At 45.2% G+C, this 23,984-nt stretch overlaps 1 protein-coding gene and 1 long non-coding RNA gene across 2 annotated transcripts; both read left to right on the top strand.

Annotated features, from left to right (window-relative positions):
- The first annotated feature begins 5,287 nt into the window (after nucleotides 1–5,287).
- Nucleotides 5,288–18,057, top strand: LOC138719231 (uncharacterized). Its single transcript, XR_011337196.1, has 4 exons — nucleotides 5,288–5,699; nucleotides 11,660–11,792; nucleotides 12,186–12,315; nucleotides 14,098–18,057. It is a non-coding gene; the product is annotated as an uncharacterized lncRNA (long non-coding RNA).
- Nucleotides 18,058–18,715: 658 nt separating this feature from the next.
- On the top strand, nucleotides 18,716–23,745 carry HEBP1 (heme binding protein 1). Its single transcript, XM_069854299.1, has 4 exons — nucleotides 18,716–18,869; nucleotides 19,030–19,168; nucleotides 21,859–22,039; nucleotides 23,305–23,745. The coding sequence occupies exons 1-4, from the start codon at nucleotides 18,792–18,794 to the stop codon at nucleotides 23,474–23,476; spliced, it is 570 nt and encodes a 189-aa protein (XP_069710400.1). The 5' UTR covers nucleotides 18,716–18,791; the 3' UTR covers nucleotides 23,477–23,745.
- The last annotated feature ends 239 nt before the right edge of the window (nucleotides 23,746–23,984 follow it).

Raw genomic sequence — 23,984 nt, 5'->3', positions numbered from 1 at the left:
TACCCTTTACTGTCCACGTCTGTCCTGAAACTCTTTAAATAATAATAAAGAAGGAGCAGAAGGGAGACACCAAGTGGTCCAGCTGGTGAAGAGATTTTTTTTTTTTTCAAATACGAACTGCAAAGAGAGTAGTTCTAATCCAAAACCTTTTGGCACCAGAGGGATTTTTTCCATTGATGTCATCTGGCTTCAGATCAGGACCTTCCTGAGAACACAGCACTTAGGGGGCAGTCCCAGGTGGCACACTCTGGAGAAGCCATCAGGATAGTTCTTTTCTTCTCCTTCTAGGTCTTTCTGGATAGAGTCCTTCTGTTTGTATGCCATTTGCCCTCCTCCACTTTTTGATTTAAGAACACTGATGATCCTGTATCTATGTAAATATTTACAGGAGAGATCCTGGATCTTTTTCGGGTCTCAGCAAAGCCTGTGGTATGCAAGGACAAGAGCTGTCTGGCACAGTGGCTCTTTCTAAGAAAATGCTTCTGGCACCAATTAGAGCTGGGAGCAAAGGTAAGGCAGAAAGCAGCCAGAAGCGAGAACTGGAAAATCTGGTGTCCTCATTTCTGATCTTCTGACATATGGCACACACACATACACTGCAAAAGCCCATAGTTTACACTGCTTGTACATTTGTGGTACAGCATAGCCCACTCTTAATTTAATGCATCCCCACAGAAATGGCTCTAAGCCCTGAGATCTCTGAGGCTAATGGATAGAAAGGACAAGTGATTTGTGGTGAAAACTGGTGCTTTTGAGGAACATATGACTAAGCAAAGTGTTCAGAGGGTGTAATGATTTGCAAAGTAGGAGAAATGAAGTTTTCCCATTTTACATTGTGAATATAAGCTGATTTGCATATAAATTGGACCTGTCAAGTGTACTAATATCAATCAAAAAGCTGTGAAAATAAAACTGAAGTAGCAAATAAATCATTCATTTATGTGAATGTTGCTGTTCATTTTATTTATTTTTTCCAAAGCAGTTTGAAAAAGTCAGATGCTGAAAAATTATATTCTTGGGGTTAAGCCTGGAAGTCTGAGAATTTTGGGTTGGCAGCGTGGTTATTTAGAAAAATGTTATAAGCCAAAAAGCATGAAAATCACACCCTCCAGCCCCTTATCAGTGTTAAGTCTGTGCAAGCCCCCTCTGCTCACACTGGCACCTGAAGAATGAAGAGAAGAAGAGGGTAGATACTAAGGACATGTGTTATGCCCAAGGAGAGGCAGCATCTGCTGCAAAATCCTGCAAACTGCCCCGCACCAAGCATACGTGCCCTTGGGATTTACTCTCTTCCCTTTAACTAGTTGGGTCTGACAATGTTGGGGTTGATGCAGGCTATAAAGTGCTGTGTAGGCTCTCAGTGCCAGACCTGTGTCTCCCACTGTTCTTTGTGGTTTCGTCTGACAGCTTTGCTTCCCCATGTGAGCTTGTGGTGATGCCATGGACGGTCTGAGTCTTCCTGTTGATGCCTATGCCTAGAGCAGTGACTTGCAGACAGCCCTTGCTTTCATCCCAGCTGGGCAAGGGAGGAAACCTCGTACAGCAGAGACTTTTCACAGAATCACAGAATCACAGAATAACCAGGTTGGAAGAGACCCACCGGATCATCGAGTCCAACCGTTCCTATCAAACACTAAACCATTCTCCTTAGCACCTCGTCCACCCGTGCCTTAAACACCTCCAGGGAAGGTGAATCAACCACCTCCCTGGGCAGCCTGTTCCAGTGCCCAATGACCCTTTCTGTAAAGAATTTTTTCCTAACATCCAGCCTAAACCTCCCCTGGCGGAGCTTGAGGCCATTCCCTCTTGTCCTGTCCCCCGTCACTTGGGAGAAGAGGCCAGCACCCTCCTCTCTACAACCACCTTTCAGGTAGTTGTAGAGAGCAATGAGGTCTCCCCTCAGCCTCCTCTTCTCCAGGCTAAACAACCCCAGCTCTCTCAGCCGCTCCTCATAAGGCCTGTTCTCCAGCGCCTTCACCAGCTTCATTGCTCTTCTCTGGACTCACTCCAGAGCCTCAACATCCTTCTTGTGGTGAGGGGCCCAGAACTGAACACAGTATTCAAGGAGCGGTCTCACCAGTGCCGAGTACAGAGGGAGGATAACCTCCCTGGACCTGCTGGTCACGCCGTTTCTGATACAAGCCAAGATGCCATTGGCCTTCTTGGCCACCTGGGCACACTGCTGCCTCATATTCAGTCGCTGTCAACCAACACCCCCAGGTCCCTCTCCTCCAGGCAGCTTTCTAGACAGACTTCTCCTAGTCTGTAGCACTGCATAGGGTTGTTGTGCCCCAAGTGCAGGACCCGGCACTTGGCCTTGTTAAACCTCATGCCATTTGACTCAGCCCAGCGGTCCAGCCTGTTCAGATCCCTTTGCAGAGCTTCTCTACCCTCCAGCAGATCGACACTTCCACCCAGCTTAGTGTCGTCCGCAAACTTGCTAAGGGTGCACTCGATGCCTTCATCCAGGTCATTGATAAAGACATTGAACAGGGCTGGACCCAGCACTGAGCCCTGGGGAACCCCACTTGTCACTTTTCATTCACTGGTCTGCAGCAGTCTAAAGCGGTCATGCAGTGGTACCAGAGAGGAGAGCAACACTTCATAGGTGATCAGTTCTTGCCTTCATTTTATGTGAGAGACAAGTGGATGCAGCTGCTTGGGTGAGACTTCAAAGCGGTGGTTGTTTGCACAGGGGCAGGTGGGATAATGGGTGCAGCAGTGCTGGAGGTGACCAGCCCTGTAAGCAAGGCTGGGGAGAGAGAAGGTGTTTCAGGCAGGCTGCTTTCTGACTGGTGTGCAGGGCTGAGACATGACAGGGTCCAGCATTGGCTGGAACAGCTGCAAAGATAAATGCTTTTAGAAATTGCACAGGAGCATCTGTGGTACTTCAGAGCTTTATTGAAATCCCTGTTGGCTCACATGTGGATTTTTAAAAGGTCTCCAGTTCTACAGCTGTTAACATCTTGGATCTAGCCTACCCTTTGGTTCCTGGAGGCTGTCAGGAATTTCTCTGCAACTCCATCTCACTCACTGTGCCCAGTTTTTGCACTCTGCGGGTATTTCAGCTCAGTGCATGCACAGCAGCCAGAGCCAGACACAAGCAGCAGCACTGAGTTGGTCCTCACAGCTGCTGCTCTCCTACATGGTCCAGGGCACAAATACCCTACAAGACACAGGGGATTACAGGGAGGTTTTGAGCCCCTTTTGCTCTCAGCTTGCTAAATCACCACCTACCCAAAGGCTGCAGGCTGAATTAGGATCTGGGGAGATAAGCACGAAAGTTTCTGCAGAAGTTCTTGATTTTGCACTCTTGGAGTTCTTAAATGTCCTGAGAGACTCACAGGCAGACATGTGCAATAGTCTGTTTGCACATCACATCACAAGCAAGCTTCATGCTGAGGCTACTTAAGTTTAGAAAACTGACTACAAGCAGCTTTCCTCGTGCACAAGAGCAGATCTAACACCCTGCACTTGCTTACAACACAGTCTCAGTGATGTGACAACAACAAAAAATATGGAATTTTCTCATTAGTTGGTTGATTTACAGTTCCAAGTCTCTGCTTAGTGTGGTACAGTGATGACGTGGGTGCGAGGTGTCCTTATCTGAATGCAGCCACGGTGATGACTGTAGGCTGGACAGTGCTCCTTTCACATCACTGGGGATGTGGATGGTATCAGGCAGGAGACAAGGAAGGGAAGTGCTACAGCTCCCTCTCCAGTCCTGACTCTCCTGATAATCCTGGAGGAGGCACAGGGAATGGGGAATTTCTGTGATACGTGCTCCTGCCTGCTGAGAGCTGTGCTGAGGTAACACACTGCCAGCATGAGACTGGGACATCGGGCATACACAACCACCCTTTCACCAGCACAGACTGGATTTGGAGTGGGGTTTTGGCAGTGTGTTGCAGTGCCTGTGTAGGTTTCCCCATAAAGTTCCCTCAGCTGGTGTCTCTGTGCCGTGCTGTGGACAGCTTCTTGCTCAGAGCATTCCGCTATCCAGTGTCTCCATCCCACGCTGACCCTCAGCAGCTCATTTCCTCTTTTCAGGGCAAGGCAACAGCAGCATAACAGGACTGTGTTTGCCACATGCTGAATGACGAACAGCTGGAGACAGATGATTGTTTGGGTTATTTGCCTGTTGCCTAGACATTTTGTTTGCTTGTTTGAGCCCTGAAAAAATAGGTTTCCAGTTCCTCCGGAGGCTGGTCTGTGTTAAGCCTGTATATTGTGGGCTGTTTTTGAATACTGATGTTTTATAACTTTGCAAATGAGTGTCCTGCTGCTTCATTGGCAAGGCTCCATAAAGAAGGCAGTCTTCTCAGAAAGTTTCCTGCCACAGAGCCAGCAGGACTAGAGGAGCAGGAGCAGCCAAAACTCAGGGATATTTGCTTCTGGTGTCAGAGAAGCAGATACCCCTGAGTGTGGTCCCAGTTTGCCCTCTCTCTTGAGTAACTTTAAGTGCCTGACTAGGTGATAACGCTGGCTGATGTTTATGGACTGTCTTAGAAGGACACCAGGCAGCTTTGCTCCTGATCGCTCCCTACCTTGGGTAAACCAATATCACTCTGTTACCATCATTATACTGTGTAACTGCTCCATCTATAACACTTGCACTGTTCTCTGACTCCTTACTTCTGGATGTTTGCTTTCATTCTGAGTGGCTGGACAGTTGTTTGCCCTGTGAGAAAAGCATCTTTTTTTCCTCACTGCTGAATGCATACATTTTGACTACAGAAAACGGAGTTAAATAAGAATAGGCTGGTCAGGAAACAGAGAGGGTGTTGCTGCCAGCTGATACTATAAAAGTAATATCAGGAAGAATGCAGATTTGGCCAAGGCACTCACAAGCCGTGCCATGGGTCTAGTCATGAGCCTTGGATGTGCAGCAATTGTGCAGCTTCAGGCTGTGGTGGCTGCACATCCTCTCAAATCACAGGAAAATGTCAGTCTGACACATACATGGGACCAGAATCAGGGGCCCACCTCCTGTTTCACAAAAAAATCTTCCCTTTAACACCTTGGGTTCCTTCAGAAATCTCTTTATTGAATACTGGCCAGATCTGAGCCTGTTTAATTTGGCAAGCACAGATCTGTGGGAGGGGACAGGGGAAAAAAAAATAACAACACTGCAGCCGATTCATCCTCCTTGTTTATTCTAACAGAAATAGAATTGGCAAAGCACATCAGGAATGAACTAATCAGCAGAGAATTAATTGGCATGTTTGTTAAAAGGCAGAAACAACACGGTGAACAAATTCATGGCTGGATGGCCGGAGGGTTCAAGCAGCCAGAGAGAAGCACTGCATAGTGGAAACTGTGACTAGTAAGAGAAGTCTTACAGCTGTGCCGGAGAGCCAGTGGTTGAAAGCTGCCCAAAAGAACTGTGGGCAAAGATATATGGGTGTCCTTGCAGATGAAGCTGCTTTCCAGAGGGGCTCCATCACCCAGGCTTTCCTTCTCATAAGGCTGCCATGTGTGGGGGAGATGGCTAGCTTGTGGGAGTGGGAGGGAGGGGTGAGAGAGGTACAGCTGGAGGAGGCTCCACGCAAAGACTGTGGAAATGAAAGAGCAGGGAAATGAAGAGGGACACGTCACTCATTGTGAGCTGAAATGCAGAGAGGGTGGTGAGGAGAAGAAGAACAAGGAGGCAGAGCTTTGGAAGCCTTGTCACAGAAGGACTGGCCTCAAGAGCACAGGTAACACTTGTATGCACTTCTCTGTCTTCTTTCTCAGTAATGTTTTGTTTCTTCCTCTGGAGGACACACATCCATGCACCTTGGAAAGAACTTGTTGTGTTGAGGGACTAAAAAACTTCTGTGGGAAGAGCCAAGAGAGGTGGGAATGTGTGCAGACTGGCATGGACTTGGAGGCTGGAAGATTGCTGCCTGCAGTTCCAGAAAACTAGGGAGTGCAAAGTGAAAGGAGGAAGCTAAAAGGAAGAGTGAACAAATCCTTAGAGGCAGCAAGACAGGCAGATGTGGAGAGTGCAAGGGCTGTGGATGCCTATCCAGGGAGAGAGAGGAAGGTTCTTAAGAGGGAGCACCAAGCTCTAAATGTGAGAGAGAGATGGGCATAAGACATATTCTGGAGAAGCAGGTACATCTGGAGAAGAGGTAGAAGGTGTATATTGCCTCATCAAAACAAAAAGTACTTTACTAATGTTATGATTTGTAGTAGATATGTACTTTGCACCTGGATGGCTCTCTTTGTTTCCTTCTGTAACATCAGTATGCCTGCCTGCTGGCAATAGCATCACCCTAGCTGTCAGTCATCGGGGCTGTCAATCAAATCCCTTTGATTAGCAGGATTGTCAGGCTATTTGAGGGACTCAGATGTTCCTTGCTTTAACACAACATTCAGATAGAAAATCAGCAGTGTAACTCTTAATTGTATGTAAAAGTACTAATTAACTCAAATATGTTGCCAAACTTGAAAAAGTTAAGAGGCTGTTACTTCTACATAACCCAAGGCTTGCTGTGCACATGTATGAACATATAGCATCATACCCACATGCATATAAACTGAAGAATAATACATTACAATAGATATTTAACAAGAGCTTTTGAAAAAGATGATATTCTAGCTGTACCTCTGTGTCTGGGTTAATATTGTGGGATCTATTTTTTTTAAAGTGCTTTTTCTTGATCTTTCCATCATTACATAATACTACAAGCATATGCTAATGTTTATATTGCCCTGATATTTTTCCCTTTTTTTTTTTTTTGCTTGAAGAGCTAGCAAATACCATACACTTTGCAAGTAGAGCTTGCAAATTCTTTGATTGTTTCAGACTCACAGTCTTGGCAGCTTTCTCCAATAAAAGTCTTTTCAGGACTCCAGCCTGGGAGTTCTGGCAGAACTGGCACTAACTTAGAAATCGTGTGCAGCTACTCTCTGTTTTTTAAATGTGAAGTTGTTTGGTTTATAGCACCTAAACCTTTTGACTTGATACATAAACTGAAACATTTGTGTGTGTGTAAGTAATATAACCTTAAAATATTCTTAAAATATTTCATTTGGAAATAAAGAAAAATTTCAACATTATGCAAAAAATAACTTTATTGTCTATTAAGAACCTTTACAAAACTGAAAATCTTAGTCTGAATGTAACTCAAAAGCATATTGGGAAAATTATGAGTAGAATGGGTCTCAAATGAAAACCACAAAGCTAATTCACTTGCAGTACAATATCGCAACAAAACTTCCTTCATTTTATTTATCACCACAGTGATAACTAACTGATCAACAAAATCCTCCTCTCAAAGAAAGCATGGGCTTGAGCTAACACACAAGGTTGCTCATGCATGGCACCAGGCGAGTGTATGTGTTTAGAGCAGTCAGAAGTGCAGGAAAAGGTTTCAAGCCCTCTTGATAAACAAGGGGCAGGCAAGCTTTGAATCATAATGCAACAACTCACATGTCTGCAAAAGGAACAGTGTGTTCTCCTCAGGCTTCAGGGGAGAGGAGGTTCTCTGAAATGAAGCTGTGTTTGGCCCTGGGAGAGGATAACCCAGGCAATTCCCCCATGTCCTAGCACACCACACAACCCATGAGTGGTAGTGAACTCAAGTCATCACTTGTTTTCCCTTAGTTTGTCAAAATCTGGGGTAGGTACCAGTGAAATCTCAATACTCTTTTGTCATTCTCTACTGCATGAAATGGATTATACTGGAGCAGCAAGAAACTGAAAGGGTGAACAAGAGAGGGACAGAGAGGGAAGTTTAAATCCTGGCAGAGCTCCTTTGCTTTAGGGCAGGGATTCAGGCTTGGATGGCACACATGCTGATCCCAGCAGGTCTGTGCTCAGAGTATTGAGCTAGCAGACTTTTTTTATCATGTCTGAGTGAGTTACCAAGAGGTTAAATGAAGAAAAAAAATATTGTTTAATAATGAGACAAATATGTCTGTCTTCATTGCTTGCAGATGAAGGAACTGTCTGGTGAATCACTGAGCCTACCCTGCAGTAAGGGCAGAATATGATATCATTTTCTGACAGAGAGCATGTCACATTATTGTAATTAGCAGTAACAATAACAAAACTACTATGTTGTTATCATTATTCTCTAGATTTATGAAAGAGCTTTCATCTAAGAATGTGAGAGTTTTCCCTTCTCATCAATCTGTGTCCTACCCTGACAGTATTTTCCAGTGCAACACTGCAACAGATCCAAAGACATATTTGCAATGGACTTGAGTTCTGTTTCCTATTACAGATGACTCTGCAGACTTTTTCTGCTAGAAAACTTGCTAGTGAATATATATTTACCTTCTACAATTCCATCAAAGACGCAGAAAATCGCTCAATCTCTGTGTAAGTGTTTCTGTGTAAGGTATGGAAATCCGTTTCAAAGATTATTATAACAGACATTTACTATTATAATAAATTACAACAGGCCCTCAGGAGTGCAGGGAGCAAAGCTACAAGGAAACTGGTCTGTAAGGAGACCTGCAAACAGACCGTGTGGGTTTTGTGATTCATTTGGACGCCCGATGTTCTAAAAAGTTTGAGATCAAGGAAGGTGGTTTTTCAGTGTCAGATCGAATTTATCACTACTCTTCTTTCACAAATACAGAAAGATCAAAGTATCTCAGCCTTGGGGTATTGAAACAGCTGGAAGGTGGAAAGAGTAAGGAATGGACAATCTCTTCAGGATGTTTTAAAATGAACTGTCTCCTTGATGTTGGCAGCATTTTCAAATAGTTTGCAATTAGAGATGTTGGTGCCTGGTAAGTCCTTTTCCATCAGGGAAAATTAAAAAGGCGTGTGCAGTATAAAGTCATCAAAAGAAAGAGAAAAATAAGAGGTCTAGAGGCTGCAGTATTCATCTGGAAATGCAGAGAGGCAGATAAGCTGTAGCGTCAGTACAAATAGTTTCAAGAAGGTCCATAAAGACTTTTTCTTTATGTCCCACAGTGTTATCATTAAATCTTTTCCAACCTTCATTTTGGCAGTTCTGAGTTGGGGAGAAGAATCATGGAATCATAGAATAGTTTGGGTTGAAAGGGACCTTAAATATCATCCAGTTTCAACCTCCCTGCCATGGGCAGGGACATCCCACTAGATCAGGCTGCGCAAGGCCCCATCCAGCCTGATCTTGAACACCTCCAGGGATGGGACACCCACATCTTCCCTGGGCAACCTGTACCGTGCCTCACCACTCTCATGGTGAAGAAATTCCTCCTTATGTCTAGCTTGAATCTGCTGCTTTCCAGTTTATACCCATTGCCCCTTGTCCTATCACTACAAACCTTTGTGAACAGTCCCTCCTCAGCTTTCTTGTAGCCCCTTCAGGTATGGAAAGGTCACTATAAGATCTCCTCGGAGCCTTCTCTTTTTCAGGCTGAACAACCCCAACTCTCTCAGCCTGTCCTCATATGGAAGGTGCTCCAGCCCTTCGATCATCTTTGTAGCCCTCCTCTAGATCTGTTCCAACAGTTCCAGATCCTTCTTAAGTTGAGGATTCCAGAACTGGACACAATACTCCAGATGAGGTCTCACAAGAGAGGAAAAGACGGGTAGAATCACCTTCTCTGACCAACTGGCCACGCTTCTTTTGATGCAGCCCAGGATATGGTTGGCCTTCTGGGCTGTGAGCGCACATTGCCAGCTCACGTCAAGCTTCTCATCAACCAGCACCCCCAAATCCTTCTGTGCAGGGCTGCTCTCAATCACATCATCCCCTATGCTGTACTGAAATTGGGGATTATCCCAACCCAGGTGCAGGACCTTGCACTTGGCCTGTTGAACCTCATGAGGTTCTCACAGCCCCACTTCTACAGCTTGTCCAAGTCCCTTTGGATGACATCCCATCCTTTAGAAGAGGTGTATATATATGCAAGGTAGGAAGAAGGTAATTTATTTTTTTCCTGTAAATGAATACTGCAATTAGAAGAAGAATACTGAGTACAAAATATATCCTGACAGGTGGAAAGTAGTATTTTTAAAGTAGCATGACATTTTCCATCAGTATGGCTATATTCATACTGCTATTTAAAATATATGGGCAAATAAATTCAGTTGCAATTAAAATACACTAGTAATTGAATGCAAGAAAGGCACAAAGTAAAAGAATTTATTTTTGTATTGCTTTATTTGCTAGAGCTTCTAGTATGTTTTGAGGTGGTTGAGTTCTTCCCAGATGGTTAGGAGATGAGGGTTATATGATATTCAAAAAGCAATTTAATGCCCTCATATTTTGCAGCTAGGTTTTAGACTTTTGATGCATGTACATGAACAGGGGAATAATTTGGATTTTCTGAACATGCTTGTTTCTCACATGAGCCCCTCCATCACTGTGAAAATAGATGACTGAAATTATCACGAAACCCCCCCAACTTGGCAATGTTTTTTTTTCTGTTTGCTATGTGAAATATGTGCATAATTGGTATTTCCAACCAGTTTCTACCAGAACAGCTGTTCATGACATTTTTAAAAAATAAAAATATCAGATTCAACACTGAGGGACTACTTAATTAAGATGAAATAACAAATTAGCATGAGTAAGCTATGGACAGACTGACCTATTCTCTTACATTTAGAGATGGCATTTGTCCAGGAAGGATTGTAGCTTAGGGTTGACTTCCATTGGCTTGGAAATGGTGGTAAACTCAAAAGAAAACAAGGAGCTTAGATAAATGCTCACATCAGAAAATATCTTGCCTGCTCTGCAGAATTGTTCAGGAGGATCTGCTCCGCTGACACCAGGGCAAGGTGGAGACAATATTGAACCATAGAATCATAGAATAATTTGGGTTGGAAGGGACCTTAAAGATCATCCAGTTCCAACCCCCCTGCCATGGGCAATGACACCTCCCACTAGATAAGGCTGCCCAAGGCCTCATCTAGCCTGGTCTTAAACACCTCCAGGGATGAGGCATCCACAATTTCCCCGGGCAACGTCTTCCAGGGCCTCACCACTCTCATGGTGAAGAAATTCTTTCTTATGTCTAGTCTAAATCTGCCCCTCTCCAGTTTCTACCCATTGCCCCTCATCCTACCACTACAAACCTTTGTAAACAGTCCCGCTCCAGCTTTCTTGTAGCCCCTTCAGGTATTGAAAGGTCACTATAAGGTCTCCTCAGAGTCTTCTCTTCTCCAGGCTGAACAACTCCAACTCCCTCAGTCTGTCCTCGTATGGGAGGTGCTCCAGCCCTCCGATCATGTGGAGTGCAGCTGCCTTTGAGGCTGCTTCACTGGGCAGCATTTCAGTTATTGCTACTGATTTCATTCTTGCCTCTATTAAATCTTTGATGAATTGCTTCTCTGGATTGAACTTCACTTTCCCCAATTACAAAGTGGGGATGCAGGTCTTTCTGTACCTTGTAGTACCTTCTCCTGACATTAATAGAACATTTATAACTAAAAGGTGCTATTCCAAGATGACATAAGAAGCAAAGCTACTTTTCTGGCTGCTGCCAGCTGTTGAAGTGTCTCTGTATCATTAAACGGCTAAATAAAAAGTAGGGAGGCTTGTACATGTGAAAAAGAACAGTCCCTATGCTTCTGCAAAAGCTGGGCCGAGCAACTTTGACAACATTTTAAAGAAACATATCATCTGAAAGAAATTTGGTTTTGTGGTGACAGGTGGGAGGTGTAGAAAGAGAGGAAAGAGAGAAATAAAGCAGTTAGCAAGATTTTTTTGTCTTCATGGAGCAGGGGGAAGTCAAGATCCTACGAAGAGCCATCATGGTGACTCTTCCTCTTTTCCTCTTCTTCGTCCTCTTCCCCTGCACTAAATCCCAGGAGGACTTGCTGGACCAGCATCAGAAATGGAACTACAGAGAAGGCGGTAAGAGGTGGTGGTAGTCAATTAGCCTGGGAGGCATTCAGTAACTCAGAGCCTATTTTGTCCTTGGAGTGAGACACAGTGCTCACTCATGAATACACTTTCTTGATTCCTGTGTGGCTCCTGACATTTCTGGAGACAAAAATGGCTTTAGATATAATCATCTGGGGTATCCAGTGATAGCAGAAAACTTAGGCATCTGGAGGCAGAGAATTTCACTGTGCAGGGGGAGCTATCTGCTTTATAATTTAGATTCTCAATACGTTTAGTATTGGACATGTCATTGAAACTCAGTGCAGGGGATGGGGAATGGAATCAAACTTAGACCACTGGCTCATGTTTTCTTGTTCTGTCTTATTTAATTTCCTCTCTTCCATGGGCATCCTGCTAACCTAGCTGACAAGGTCAACATAGAAGGTGTTAACAGCATTACTCAAACACTTGAGAAATGGGGAAATGGCATCTTCTGGCAAATGAAGCACACCCTGCTGAACAATCCTAATGATTTACTGCCTGAGTTCTCCAGGTAATTCCATTCATCTGGAGGTGGGATTCAGTCCTTTCCTGGGTGACCTTCCCTGAGTGGGGTTCACTTTCTCTACCATTCAGATTGCTCAAGTGTGAGGAGATGGATTCCACTGTCTTGGTATCTGTTCTACTAGCAGCTCTGTCTGTCCTTGTAAACTGAATATTCTGCTGATTATTCATTGTGAAATATTCGCAGTTGCTACTACTGCATTATAAGAATTATCTTAAAGAAACCTCAGTCCTGCGAGAACAAGCTGGAAAAATGAATTGTTACAAAACCAAACATGGATTTGCCACAAAGCAGGGAGAAGAAGCTGATTTGACCTGTGATGTTTTTTATTTCAGTCTCTAACACCCATATCTGAGAAAGCTATTTACTAGTCCATGTTCTCATGTTTTCCCCTGTGCATTGCAGGAAATACTAACAATTGAGCACACTCACAAAATTTGCTTCCATCTCATGTTTCCAGAAACAGAGTGGGGAAGGCAATAAAAGGGAGAGAGGAGAAGGGAATTTGTGTAATTACTGGAAACCTGATATCACTTAGATCAGAATCGTTTGTTAAGCAAGAGGCCTCCTTCTTTAAATCGGCTTTCTCTTTAGGAAAAAAGAAAAAAAATATCTTTCCACAACTGCTACACATTGAACTAGTTTTAAAAAAAAAGGCTAGAAGAATAAAATGGCACTAGTCAGAGGGTCATGAAATACCTGTATAAATAAGGATTTCAGGAGGATATAGCTGATTATATGTTGGTCTTCGGCATCATGTGGATTTCTCCCTGGCTGCACAGCAGCTGCTGTTATTAGCATAGAATTCATCGCAACTTTCCCACTGTCAGTGCTGAAATTTATTGGAACCTAAGATTGTCAGGGCCAATGTTAAGTGTTGTATTTGGAAAGCTCTAACTTTAGTTCAGGGAGATGTAATGAGACTTTTCAGGCATGTTTCCTGCATAGGGTTTTGTGTTAAAGCTTTGCGTGCAAGGGCACAGGCTGGTTCATCAGAAATATTGAGGATGACAGTAATCCATGGGAATCACTGCCCCAGCCTCCGTGCCTGCTACTGGTTAAGAGTGAGGCTCATTAATAGTAATTAATATTAGGTAAGATTAGAATGATCATCAGAGCTTTATAACACCCAAAGGAAGACTGAGAGGAAGTACTTCAAAAGAAGAGTCAGGGTTACCTCTAGGCACGCTGGTGCATCAGTGCAGCCCTTACCTTGCCAAATCCTGGTGTAAAACCTAGTTCTTCCACTCTCTCAGCTCAGGCGTAGGCACAGCCTGGAGTGCCCTGTGGGCTGTGCAATCACAGCTGCACCATGGCATGCAGCAGCCAGCCCTTCATTGGTAAGTCCTCATAAGTGACCCTGCAACTCACTGCTCTCTTCTTCTCTACCACTACTGGTTACAGCTACATAGAATGGTTTCCATCTTCCACTCCCCCTTAAAGGAGGAGTGTTACGAAGTGCTTCTGGGACATCATAAATCAGCTGTCATTCTGCAATGAGCCAGGTGTGCTTTGGGGGCAATGTAAAGAGCTTGTCACCAGCTGGTCCTAAAGTTCTTAGTTTCCTGGGCTCAGACAGGGGCATCTCAGATGAATTCCTACCACCCAAGGGGTAGGGTGGTTTTAACAACATCTTTTAATAGCTGCTTGCAACTCTTTCATCATGAAGGGCCCTTCCCCACCAAGAAGTCCAAGGCCATGGGAAATTATTTTGCATGCTTAGGATCACTTCCCACACTGAGTTCTTCTTCTGTGTTACTCTCTCTGTAGTCTCCGCCCTGTTTCTGCAGCTGTGGACAATCTCGTGAGGGAAGTCCAGTCCATAAGGAAAAGGTTGGAAGAACTGAACGAACGGCTCAATGTCATCAGCAGAACTGTCCTTCCCATGAGAATGAATGCTCTGCAGAGCCAAAGACGTGGAAATACTCACCTACGGAGACTTCCATTGCATAGGAGAAGGTTGTACGGTCACAGGAGACCTCAGAGGAATTAATTCTCTACCAGGAAAAAAAAAAATCTTTGTTATTTTCAGCTGCTTAAGCCTTTCTCAGTGGGATGCTGCTAGAAGTAAAGCACATACAAGTCACCTTTACTAAGGAGACCAGAATTTCTGCATTTTGCTGCTCTTTTAAGCCTAAGTCAGTAGGTGAACTCTGACCTTATTCTTCAATGATGGCTGTTTTGTGTCCTGTGCAAAATGAGTTGACAAGCTCAGTCTACTTGAGCGTGAATACCTTCAGGCTATGCACTTATTCTTTCTACATAGCAAAGAAAGGTCTTTCTATGAAGATCAGATGAATTTCTTTCTCTGTCCTGTTTTACAGCACTACATCTGAAACAGCTGTGGAATTTGATGTTCAAAAGTGCTGAACACCTGATGAATGCAGAAAGATAGGAGTAGTGCTTGGCACTTCCATCCAGGCAGGGAGGGGAAGAAGAAGCAGCTATGTTTTAAAATACAGCCTCAACCTTTTCTCCATCTGATCAAAGAATGCCCCATTGACATATTCAGAAAGTTGATAGGGTTGGATAACCTTGATCTGTGCATCATGCTTCAATCCTGAAGATGTGGTAGACTCTAGGGACCACATCTGAACATCTGTCTTTGTTGAAGAGCTTTTTTTCTTTTTAGCCACCTGGAACTGGGCACTCAAAACCTTGTTATTCAGCAGATGTGTTCAGAATTTCCAGCACTGTGAAAGACATCACATGACTTCTGCCAAGACCCTTGGAAACCAGGAGATGTTTTTCAAAACAATTTAAATACCTAATGGCATAGATAGATGTCTAGAAGGATTTTCCAAAATAGCTTAAGAGACAGTTCAGTCCCCAGAATCACAGGTAATAATTGAATTGGTGTCTAATTCAGAGACTATCTTCTCCACATACAAACACAGACCTCCAGACACTTCCCAGTGGATAAGAAGCTCAACATGAGCTAGCAGTGTCTGCTTACAGCCCAGAAAGCCATGTGTATTCTGGGCTGCATCAAAAGAACTGTGATCAGCAGATCAAGGGAGGTGATGGTCCCCCTCTACTTTGGTCTCATGAGACATCATCTGGAGTACCGCATTCAGTTCTGGAGTCCTTAGCATTGGAAGAACATGAATCTGCCGGAGCAAGTCCAGAGGAGGACCCTAAAGGTGGTCAGAGGGATGGAGTGCCTCACCTATGAGAGCAGGCTGAGAGACTTGGGGTTGTTTAGGCTAGAGAAGAGAAGGCTCCAGGGAGACCTGTATAAAGTCCAGGTAGCATCCTTCCAGTACTTTCAAAGGGGGCCTAAAAGAAAGCTGGGCAAGGGGCTTTTTATCAGGGAGTGCAGTGATAGGATGAGAGGTGATGGTTTTTAATCTGAAAGAGGGTAGATTTAGATTAGATATTACGAATCATTTTTTTACTGTGTAGTGGAAGGTGTCCCTGCCCATGGCAAGGGCGTTGGAACTGGATTATCTTTCAGGTCCCTTACAAGCCAAACCATGCTCTGATTCTATGATTAAAATCTGTAGAAAAAGAACAACTATGCACCAAGGACTTTGCTACATCAGGGAGTAACCAGAATACCTTGCATTCAGTTTGTCTCTGCCTATGGCTTCCAGACAATAAAACTGGTGATAAAAACTAGTGCAGAAATCAAATTATGGACAGTGTTGCAGCCAACTGCATATCTGAAATCTGTTGCAACATAGGCAGGAGAGTCAGAGGGGAAAGCAAAATATTTTTTTAAAGGTCTGGATGAAGCAATTTACGAGAAAAAAAAATAAAGAACGGATTATGTCTAAATGTTTGTGGGAGAGGCTGGCACCATGGTTGTTTTGCAAACACTCTCCAGTCATAAACAGCGAGGATGCAGACTAGGTATTTAAGGATTAAGGATTCTCAAGGCCTGAGAAGAAGTAGTTCAGTGACACTACAATAACCTCCAAAGGGAAAGGGGAAAAACTAGTTTCATATGAAATCTTTCAGAATGAACACAATGAGGAAGAGGGAACACAGTGAGCATTTTGGCTGCTACTTGGAAGTTAAGTAGGGGAGCTATGAGAAGTATTTGAGACAATCTGACAAGTATTTCCCAGATATAAATTCTCTGAGTTCAGGTTTCTCAGAAACTAACAAAACCCTAACTTGGAAGGTCTCTCTTTGGCTTTTAATTGCGAATTTGAAACACTGCTTAGCTAGACAAGGGGAAAATCAAGCCTGTGAAAAGGTTGATAAAAAGATATAATTCAGTTGTGAAGTTGTCACTATAATTTCTCAGAAAGTGTAGAGTATCTTGATCTCAGGATATGTATTTGCCTAAATTACAATGAGTAACAGGAAAGAAAGGCTCCGTCCTTGTTATTCTGCACTCGGAGCTGCTAGGCTGCGCAGTAGCATCTGCTACATGCTTGCACAGGCTGCTTGTCCCTCTAGGGGATGCTTTACACACTTTGCTTGGAAGTGTAGGGACTGCTGGCTACTTTGGCCTCTACGGAGGAAGAATGCAACATCAATGTCAGCTCTCATGCTCATATTTTAGACGTGCATTTTATCAGGCAACCTGAAATTTCATAAAATCAATTGGGGACTACTTGAAACAGAAAGATGAGACCACCATCAATCTCAGTCACAGACAGCTAGAGGTGGGAGGCCAGAGCAGATCACTGCATGGTTTTACTTTTTATCTAGATGTCTACCTCCAGCTTCTGCCAGAGACATACCATCGGGGAAGATGGACTTCTGGTCTGACCCAGTCCATGTATTCCTACAAAGATAAATGCAAGTCGGTATTTTTGGCAAAACTCATCAGCTCAAGGGAGAAACTCACCGTTTGTTTTAAAGACAACAATTAAGCTGCAGCACACAATGTATACTACAATTTTGCCATTTCTTACATAAAGATGAATAAACCAAATAATATAAGTGGTTAATAAATAACTAGATTTGTGACTTCATCGCCACTGGTAGCAGCCCCTGTCATTCAGTCTGTGAAAGTTCATGCCAGGGTCCAGCCCTGCTCCCTGGCCTGAACATAGCCTGTTCGATCAGATGACCACAGCCAGCTGCTTTAACTTCATTGCTTCTGCACCACCTCTCTCTATAGATGGAAATGCTTTAATGGAACATTTCTTTTATCATTTCCTCTTTTGCTTTTTAAGAATATAGTAAAGGTTAGCCACTTCCAAGCCACTCATCTGCTCCTGGAGGAGACAGAAGTCCAGTCGAACAGGCACCTCAAGGTGCCTCTGCCTCATCTGTCTGCAGAGCCTGGTCTGATATATGTCTTCCCAAGTATTTGATTTCTGCCTTTCCTGCTCTTTTCTTAAACAATCCTGGGCAAGGCACTTTCTCTACCTGGCACTTGTCCACGGCTTATACAAATAAACCCCATTTGTGACCATGAAGGATCTAAGTCCTCCATGATCATAAATATACTAATCTATATAAGACATCTAAGCCTCCTGTTGTGTTCATTTATGTGTGTTTCTGGGAAGGGACTTGGCAAGGGTTTTAAACAGAGTTGACCAGTTGGACTGTGAACACATCCAGAAATCAGGGTTGGGAGAGCAAATATCATCAGCGGTTTCTGAGACCTACTCCTTACTTACAGCTTACAAGCCCTGGAGGGCTGCCTGAAATTGTGTCTTAAAAAGCAGCTGTGATCCTCCTCTTAGGTCTGTTTATTAATAAAAAATAATAATACACTTTATAATTTGCAGTTTCAGGAGAGCTGTGCCTCTTCACATTATAAATTACACACATATGTCGGTACTTCTCCCTTGTATTTTATTTGCTTTAATTTTCCCCTCTCTCCCAGCTGAATACCACCTACTCCTGCACTGTATTACACTTTCATAGAATAGTTTGGGTTGAAGGGACCTCAAAGATTACCTAGTTCCAACCCCCTGTGATTGGCAGGGACACCTCCCACTTCATCACACTTCTCAGCATCCTTCATCCCTTCACCCTCAGGGCAGGTGGCTTTTGGCTTCCACAGCCCAAGTCACAGAACCATAGAATCGTTTGGTTGGAAAAGACTTTTGAGATCATCGACTCCAACCTTACCTGTCTGCTACTAAACCACATCCCCGAGCACCTCATCCACCCATCTTTTAAACAGCTCCAGGGATGGGGACTCAACCCTCTCTCTGGGCAGCCCATTCCAGTTCCTGGTAACCCTTCCAGGGCAGAATTTTTTCCTAATCTAAACCTCCCCTGGCACAACTTGAGGCCGCTTGCTCTTGTCCTGTCGCTTTCTACTTGGGAGAAGAGGCCAGCGCCCGCCTCTCTACAACCTCCTCTCAGGCAGCTGTAGAGAGCGACAGGGCCCTCCCCCAGCCTCCTCTTCTCCAGACTAAGCCCCGCCAGCCCCCCCGCCGGCGGCCCCTGGGCGCCCCCTGGGGGCGGTGCTCGCGCTGCAGGCGGCTGGGCGCCCGCCGGCACCTCCCACTGTGCCCGAGCCGAGCGGAGCCGAGCCGAGCGGCAGCATGCTGGGCATGATCAAGAACTCCCTGCTGAGCACGGTGGAGGCCTGGCCCTACCGGGTGCTGAGCAAGGGGGAGAAAGTAGGTGGCGGGGCGGGCGGCCGGGCTCGGTTCCCCCGGGAGAAGGCGCTGTGAGCGGGGAGCGAGCGGCCTCCGGGCAGCGCTTTCCTCCCAGCCCAGCTGGGACAGCTGGCATCTGCTCCATCTCCTTCCCCATCTCCTTCCCCATCTCCTTCCCCAGGAGCAGCTCAGCTACGAGGAGAGGGAGTGCGAGGGCGGGCGGTTCGCGGCGGTGGAGCTGGCAGGGAAGCCGTTCGACGAAGCCTCGAAGGAAGGGGCGGTCAAGCTTCTAAAGTACGTCGGGGGAGCCAACGACCAGGGTAGGAGACTCTCCCTGCCCCACGGGGCTTGGTGGGTGTTTGTGGTTGACCACTGCTAGCAGAGACTTGGTGAATGGAGTTAACTCCAGTTGGAGGCCTGTCACAAGTGGTGTCCCCCAGGGCTCAGTGCTGGGTCCAGCCCTGTTCAATGTCTTTATCAATGGAGGGTAGGGAGGCTCTGCAAAGGGATCTGAACAGGCTGGAGCGCTGGGCTGAGACCAATGGCATGAGGTTTAACAAGGCCAAATGCCAGGTCTTGCACACAACAACCTTATGCAGGCTACAGGCTTGGGAAAGAGTGGCTAGAGAGCTGCCTGGAGGCCAAGGACCTGGGGGTTTTGGTTAACATCCAACAAAACATGAGCCAGCAGTGTGCCCAGGTAGCCAAGAAGGCCATTGGCATCTTGGCTTGTATCAGAAACGGCGTGACCAGCAGGTCCAGGGAGGTTATTCTCCCTCTGTACTCAGCACTGGTGAGACCGCTCCTCGAATCCTGTGTTCAGTTCTGGGCCCCTCACCACAAGAAGGATGTTGAGGCTCTGGAGCGAGTCCAGAGAAGAGCAACCAAGCTGGTGAAGGGGCTGGAGAACAAGTCTTACGAGGAGCGGCTGATGGAACTGGGGTTGTTTAGCCTGGAGAAGTGGAGGCTGAGGGGAGACCTTATTGTTCTTTACAACTGCCTGAAAGGAGATTGTAGAGAGGAGGGTGATGGCCTTTTCTCGCAAGTGACAGGTGATAGGACAAGAGGGAATGGCCTCAGGCTGCACCAGGGGAGATTCAGACTGGATATCAGGAAAAAAAAAATCACAGAAAGGGTCATCGGGCACTGGTAGAGCCTGCCCAGGGAGGTGGTTAAGTCACCATCCCTGGAGGTGTTTAAAAGAGGGATAGACGAGGTGCTCAGGGACATGGTTTAGTGTTTGATAGGAATGGTTGGACTTGATGAACCGAGAGGTCTTTTCCATCCTGGTGATTCTATGATTCTATGAATGTTTGTGGTTGACCACTGCTAGCAGAGGCTTGGTGAAAACTTTATGGATGGAGGCGATGGTACTGTGGACTTGTGGCTCCCAGCACCCAGGGTCTGTGATGTCACGTTATGAGCTGGCTGGATATAACCCATCTCTGTTGCAGGGTAAAATGCCAGAGGAATGGGTTACCTTGCATCTGAGGTAGCGTGAGGACAGGCACATGTATACTTATCATATCTCCTTGGGTGAGTGGTAGCTGGTGAAATCCAGGGTTTGTGCGGGAATTTAATTCTGTGATGTGCCGATGTAGGCAGTGAAATAGCTTTTATGACTTGGATGTTTTATCATATACTCTGGCTGCTTCTGTTCACGAAAGGGTAATAAAGAACAAGGGCGTGTAGTGATAGGACAAGAGGGGATGGCTTTAAACTGAAAGGGGGAAGATTTAGGCTAGACGTTAGGACGAAATTCTTCACGATGAGGGTGGTGAGGCACTGGCACAGGTTGCCCAGGGAAGTTGTGGATGCCCACTCCCTGAAAATGTTCAAGGCCAGGTTGGATGGGGCCTTGAGCAGCCTGGTCTGGTGGAATGTGTCCCTGCCCATGGCAGGGGGCTTGGAACTGGATGATCTTTAAGGTCCCTTCCAACCCAAACCATTCCAAGATACTGAGATTCTAACAAGCTTGGTTTTTAATGGTTCTTCATAATGTTTTGTAGTGGTATTTCCAGAAGATTGCTTCTGATTCTCAACTCACTGAAGAATGCACATTAGTGATTGTAACAGGATGAGAGAACCACAGAGTAGTTCTCAGGCATACATATTTGCTTTCATACCTTTCTCAGGTATTTGGTAGAGGGAGTTGTATAGTTTGTATGGGCATAGGAGCTGGATGCAGAAGGAAATGGCATTTAGAGCAGCCTGCTTTGGAAAGGTGATGATCAGTGTTGCCATAGGAGAAGAGATACCCTCTATAACATAGCACAGAGAAGATATGGTATTAAAGCGTACAAATAAAAGAGAATGATGTTTTGATCTCAGCTATTTCTGTGACTGCCTGATTTTGAGGGTTGGACATACCCTACTGCTGAAAGAAGAGGGAATAAAAGTGTTCTTTAGTGCCATGTGGTACTTCTCAGCAGTAATGAGAAGAAAAGAAGCACGCTTTTCCTAAAAAAGGGAGCAGCATGGGTAGTCCTGCTGAAATGAATGGCTCTGAATTTTGGGGCACTGGAACTTGTAGGATACCTGGAAGCATTTAGAAGAGTTTAGGAGAAAGCTTCTGTCACCTCATCACTAAGTGCAGATGATGATGATGATTTAATACTAATATAGGTCTGAATGTGCCACTCACCTGGAACGATAGGCCCTGTTGCATTAGAGGTGATTTGTCAGAAGAACAGTGTATCTCGCTTGTATGAGGCATATAGTTGAGAGCCACAAAGCCAGAATCATTAATGAAAAGTCATTCAGAGATCACCTGGGGCCCTTATTTCCCAGGGTCCCTGCATAGTTAGTGGAGAGAAAGGCTTGCCTCAAGCAGAAGTCTTGTGTAGTTGTTCTATGTGACCCAGAGGACCTCACTCTCTTGACTGACTATACTAGGAGCACAGGGTGAGGAGCCTTCCTAAATTAAAATTAGCCTTTGTGAATCCCCTGTTAGTGCTGTGAGTTCCTGAGAACTTGGACCCCTTCAGTAATTTCTGTGTATCTCCTTTAGGGGCTGGAATGGGCATGACTGCTCCTGTCTCCATCACTGTTTTTCCTGCTGAAGATGGCTCCTTACAGCAGAAAGTGAAGGTCTCTCTGCGGATTCCAAGCCCATTTCAAGATAACCCTCCTTGTCCTAGCGATGAAAGCATTAAGATTGAAGAGAGACAAGGGATGACCATTTATTCCACGTAAGGAACACATCCTGAATTTCCCAGTGCCTGGAGCTAAGGTCTCTAGCATGCTCTGAAGAGCAGTGTTGGTTTTACTTGGTGAATTGTTGGACAAGGGGTCCATGTGGTAGAAGGAGATGGAGAGGTCTTTCTAGTCTCAAGATGGGTGTTTTATGTGATTTCTTATCATTGATCATGCTACACTGATTTGGCATATGGATATTTTTTTTTACTGGGAAAACAAGCACAGAAGATAGCCCTGGAAAGCTTTTTGTTTCACCTGGGGATGTGAAGAGCAGGTGAAGGTGAATATGAAAGTATTGAGTATTTTCTAATGTTTGAAAACTATTGTTGTTCCCACTTTCTGGGATCAAGGTGGGTCTAACCATCAAGTATGTGCTTTGGTGTGGTTTGCAACAAACTACAGCTGTCAACTGAAGTTTCATTTAGATGGCCTTATGCCAGAGTCCATAATGGAAACAAGCAGCCATTGCATTACTTCCAATCACCTTTGAATGTCTTTGGCTGTTGGCTGACAACCTGGACTCCTGACACCCAGTTTTCAACCCCTTGGATGTTCCTCTGCCTCTTTACTGGAGCTGTTGTGGCTGACTTTAACTGTCTGGCTCGTCCCTTGACGGTGACTGCTGCTTGGCCTTTGCTGTGGGCGTAGGGCCACTTCTGCAAGAACTGGCTGTTTTGTCTCAAGCCTTGGCCCTGGGCCAGAGTTGTGTGGTGCAGGCTGATGTGGAAACAATTCCTGTTGGTGGGAGGTCAACATAAAACAGACCAATTTCATACCACCCATTTTAAATAGTGCCATGAGCTGTAATTGCTAATGTATCTATTCCCACCTTCCCTTTTTCTTGGGCTAGCTAGAGTCTGGCTTCCCTCCATGATCCGGTTTCTGTAAGATGGTTGTTGAATGTAGCTGTTGACAGCACTGGTGTAAGGACTGCGGCTGTCTGAGCAGACTGAGAGATAACCTTGTGTTCTAGGAAGCTGTTCCTCTGATATGGCATTGATTCAAAGGGCAAGGCCCTTTTGCTAATAGATATATATGGGTCTGTTTGGAGTCTGCCAGTGACTGACTGTGCCCTGGCTGTGTAACCCTTGAGATTAAATTTATCACAGGCATATAGTTCACACAAGTGCACGCTGGTAGGACCTGGATTAAAATGCATGGCTAAATATATTGTGGCTATATATTGTTCTCGCTTGCTTCCTTTCTGTGTCTTGCCAGGACTGCTCTATACCTCTCTCTCTGTTTGGTTTCTTTGCAGGCAGTTTGGTGGCTACGCCAAAGAAGTGGATTATGTGAACTATGCTTCCAAGCTGAAGTCCGCTCTGGGGAGTGAAGCTGCATACCACAAGGATTTCTACTTATGCAATGGCTATGACCCCCCTATGAAGCCTTACGGGCGACGCAATGAGGTCTGGTTTGTGAAGGAGTAATCATCTGGCTTCCCTGATAATCTCCCCATGCTGTGTTCCTGTCCTCTTCAAAATAAATCAACAATTTGGCAGAGGCAGAAAATGATCATTCCCTCCCTCCACACCTATGCCTTTGTTTTTTATTGACCAGCCATTTTAGAAGAACGCTGCAGAGCCCCCTGATGGTCCTGCTCCTTCATTCCAGACCAGGTTCTCAGTCACATAGACTCTTGTGATCTCTCAGGGGCCTACTTTTATCTCCCTTGTACTCCCAGAGTTCAATGCTGAGACAGCAGAAGTGCTTAATTAGCAAGACTGATGCCTGACAGGAATCACGTTCTAGTGCTGACAGACTCTTAGTCTCACCTGAGGCAGGCAAGGGAACATGACAAAAGTGCACACTGGACCTTTTTTATCCTCTTGAGCTTGCTACAGCTGTAAAATGATGCTTTTATCTGTGCCATTCCAAGAGCAGTCTGAGGGGGCATGGGCATTGCTACCAGCTCAGCACAGTGAAGATAAGCAGCCT

This window comes from Phaenicophaeus curvirostris, chromosome 1 (assembly GCF_032191515.1).
Source record: "Phaenicophaeus curvirostris isolate KB17595 chromosome 1, BPBGC_Pcur_1.0, whole genome shotgun sequence".
Lineage (NCBI taxonomy): Eukaryota > Metazoa > Chordata > Aves > Cuculiformes > Cuculidae > Phaenicophaeus > Phaenicophaeus curvirostris.
Note: the sequence above shows the minus strand (reverse complement) of the source record. Positions and strands in the feature narration are given on the sequence as shown.

Excerpts from the sequence above, each read along its gene's own strand:
- HEBP1 (XM_069854299.1), top strand. The coding sequence starts at position 18,792 with ATGCTGGGCATGATCAAGAACTCCCTGCTGAGCACGGTGGAGGCCTGG. Across the intron at positions 19,169-21,858 it reads CGGGGGAGCCAACGACCAGG|GGGCTGGAATGGGCATGACT; the intron begins GTAGGAGACTCT and ends TATCTCCTTTAG. Across the intron at positions 22,040-23,304 it reads GGGATGACCATTTATTCCAC|GCAGTTTGGTGGCTACGCCA; the intron begins GTAAGGAACACA and ends GTTTCTTTGCAG.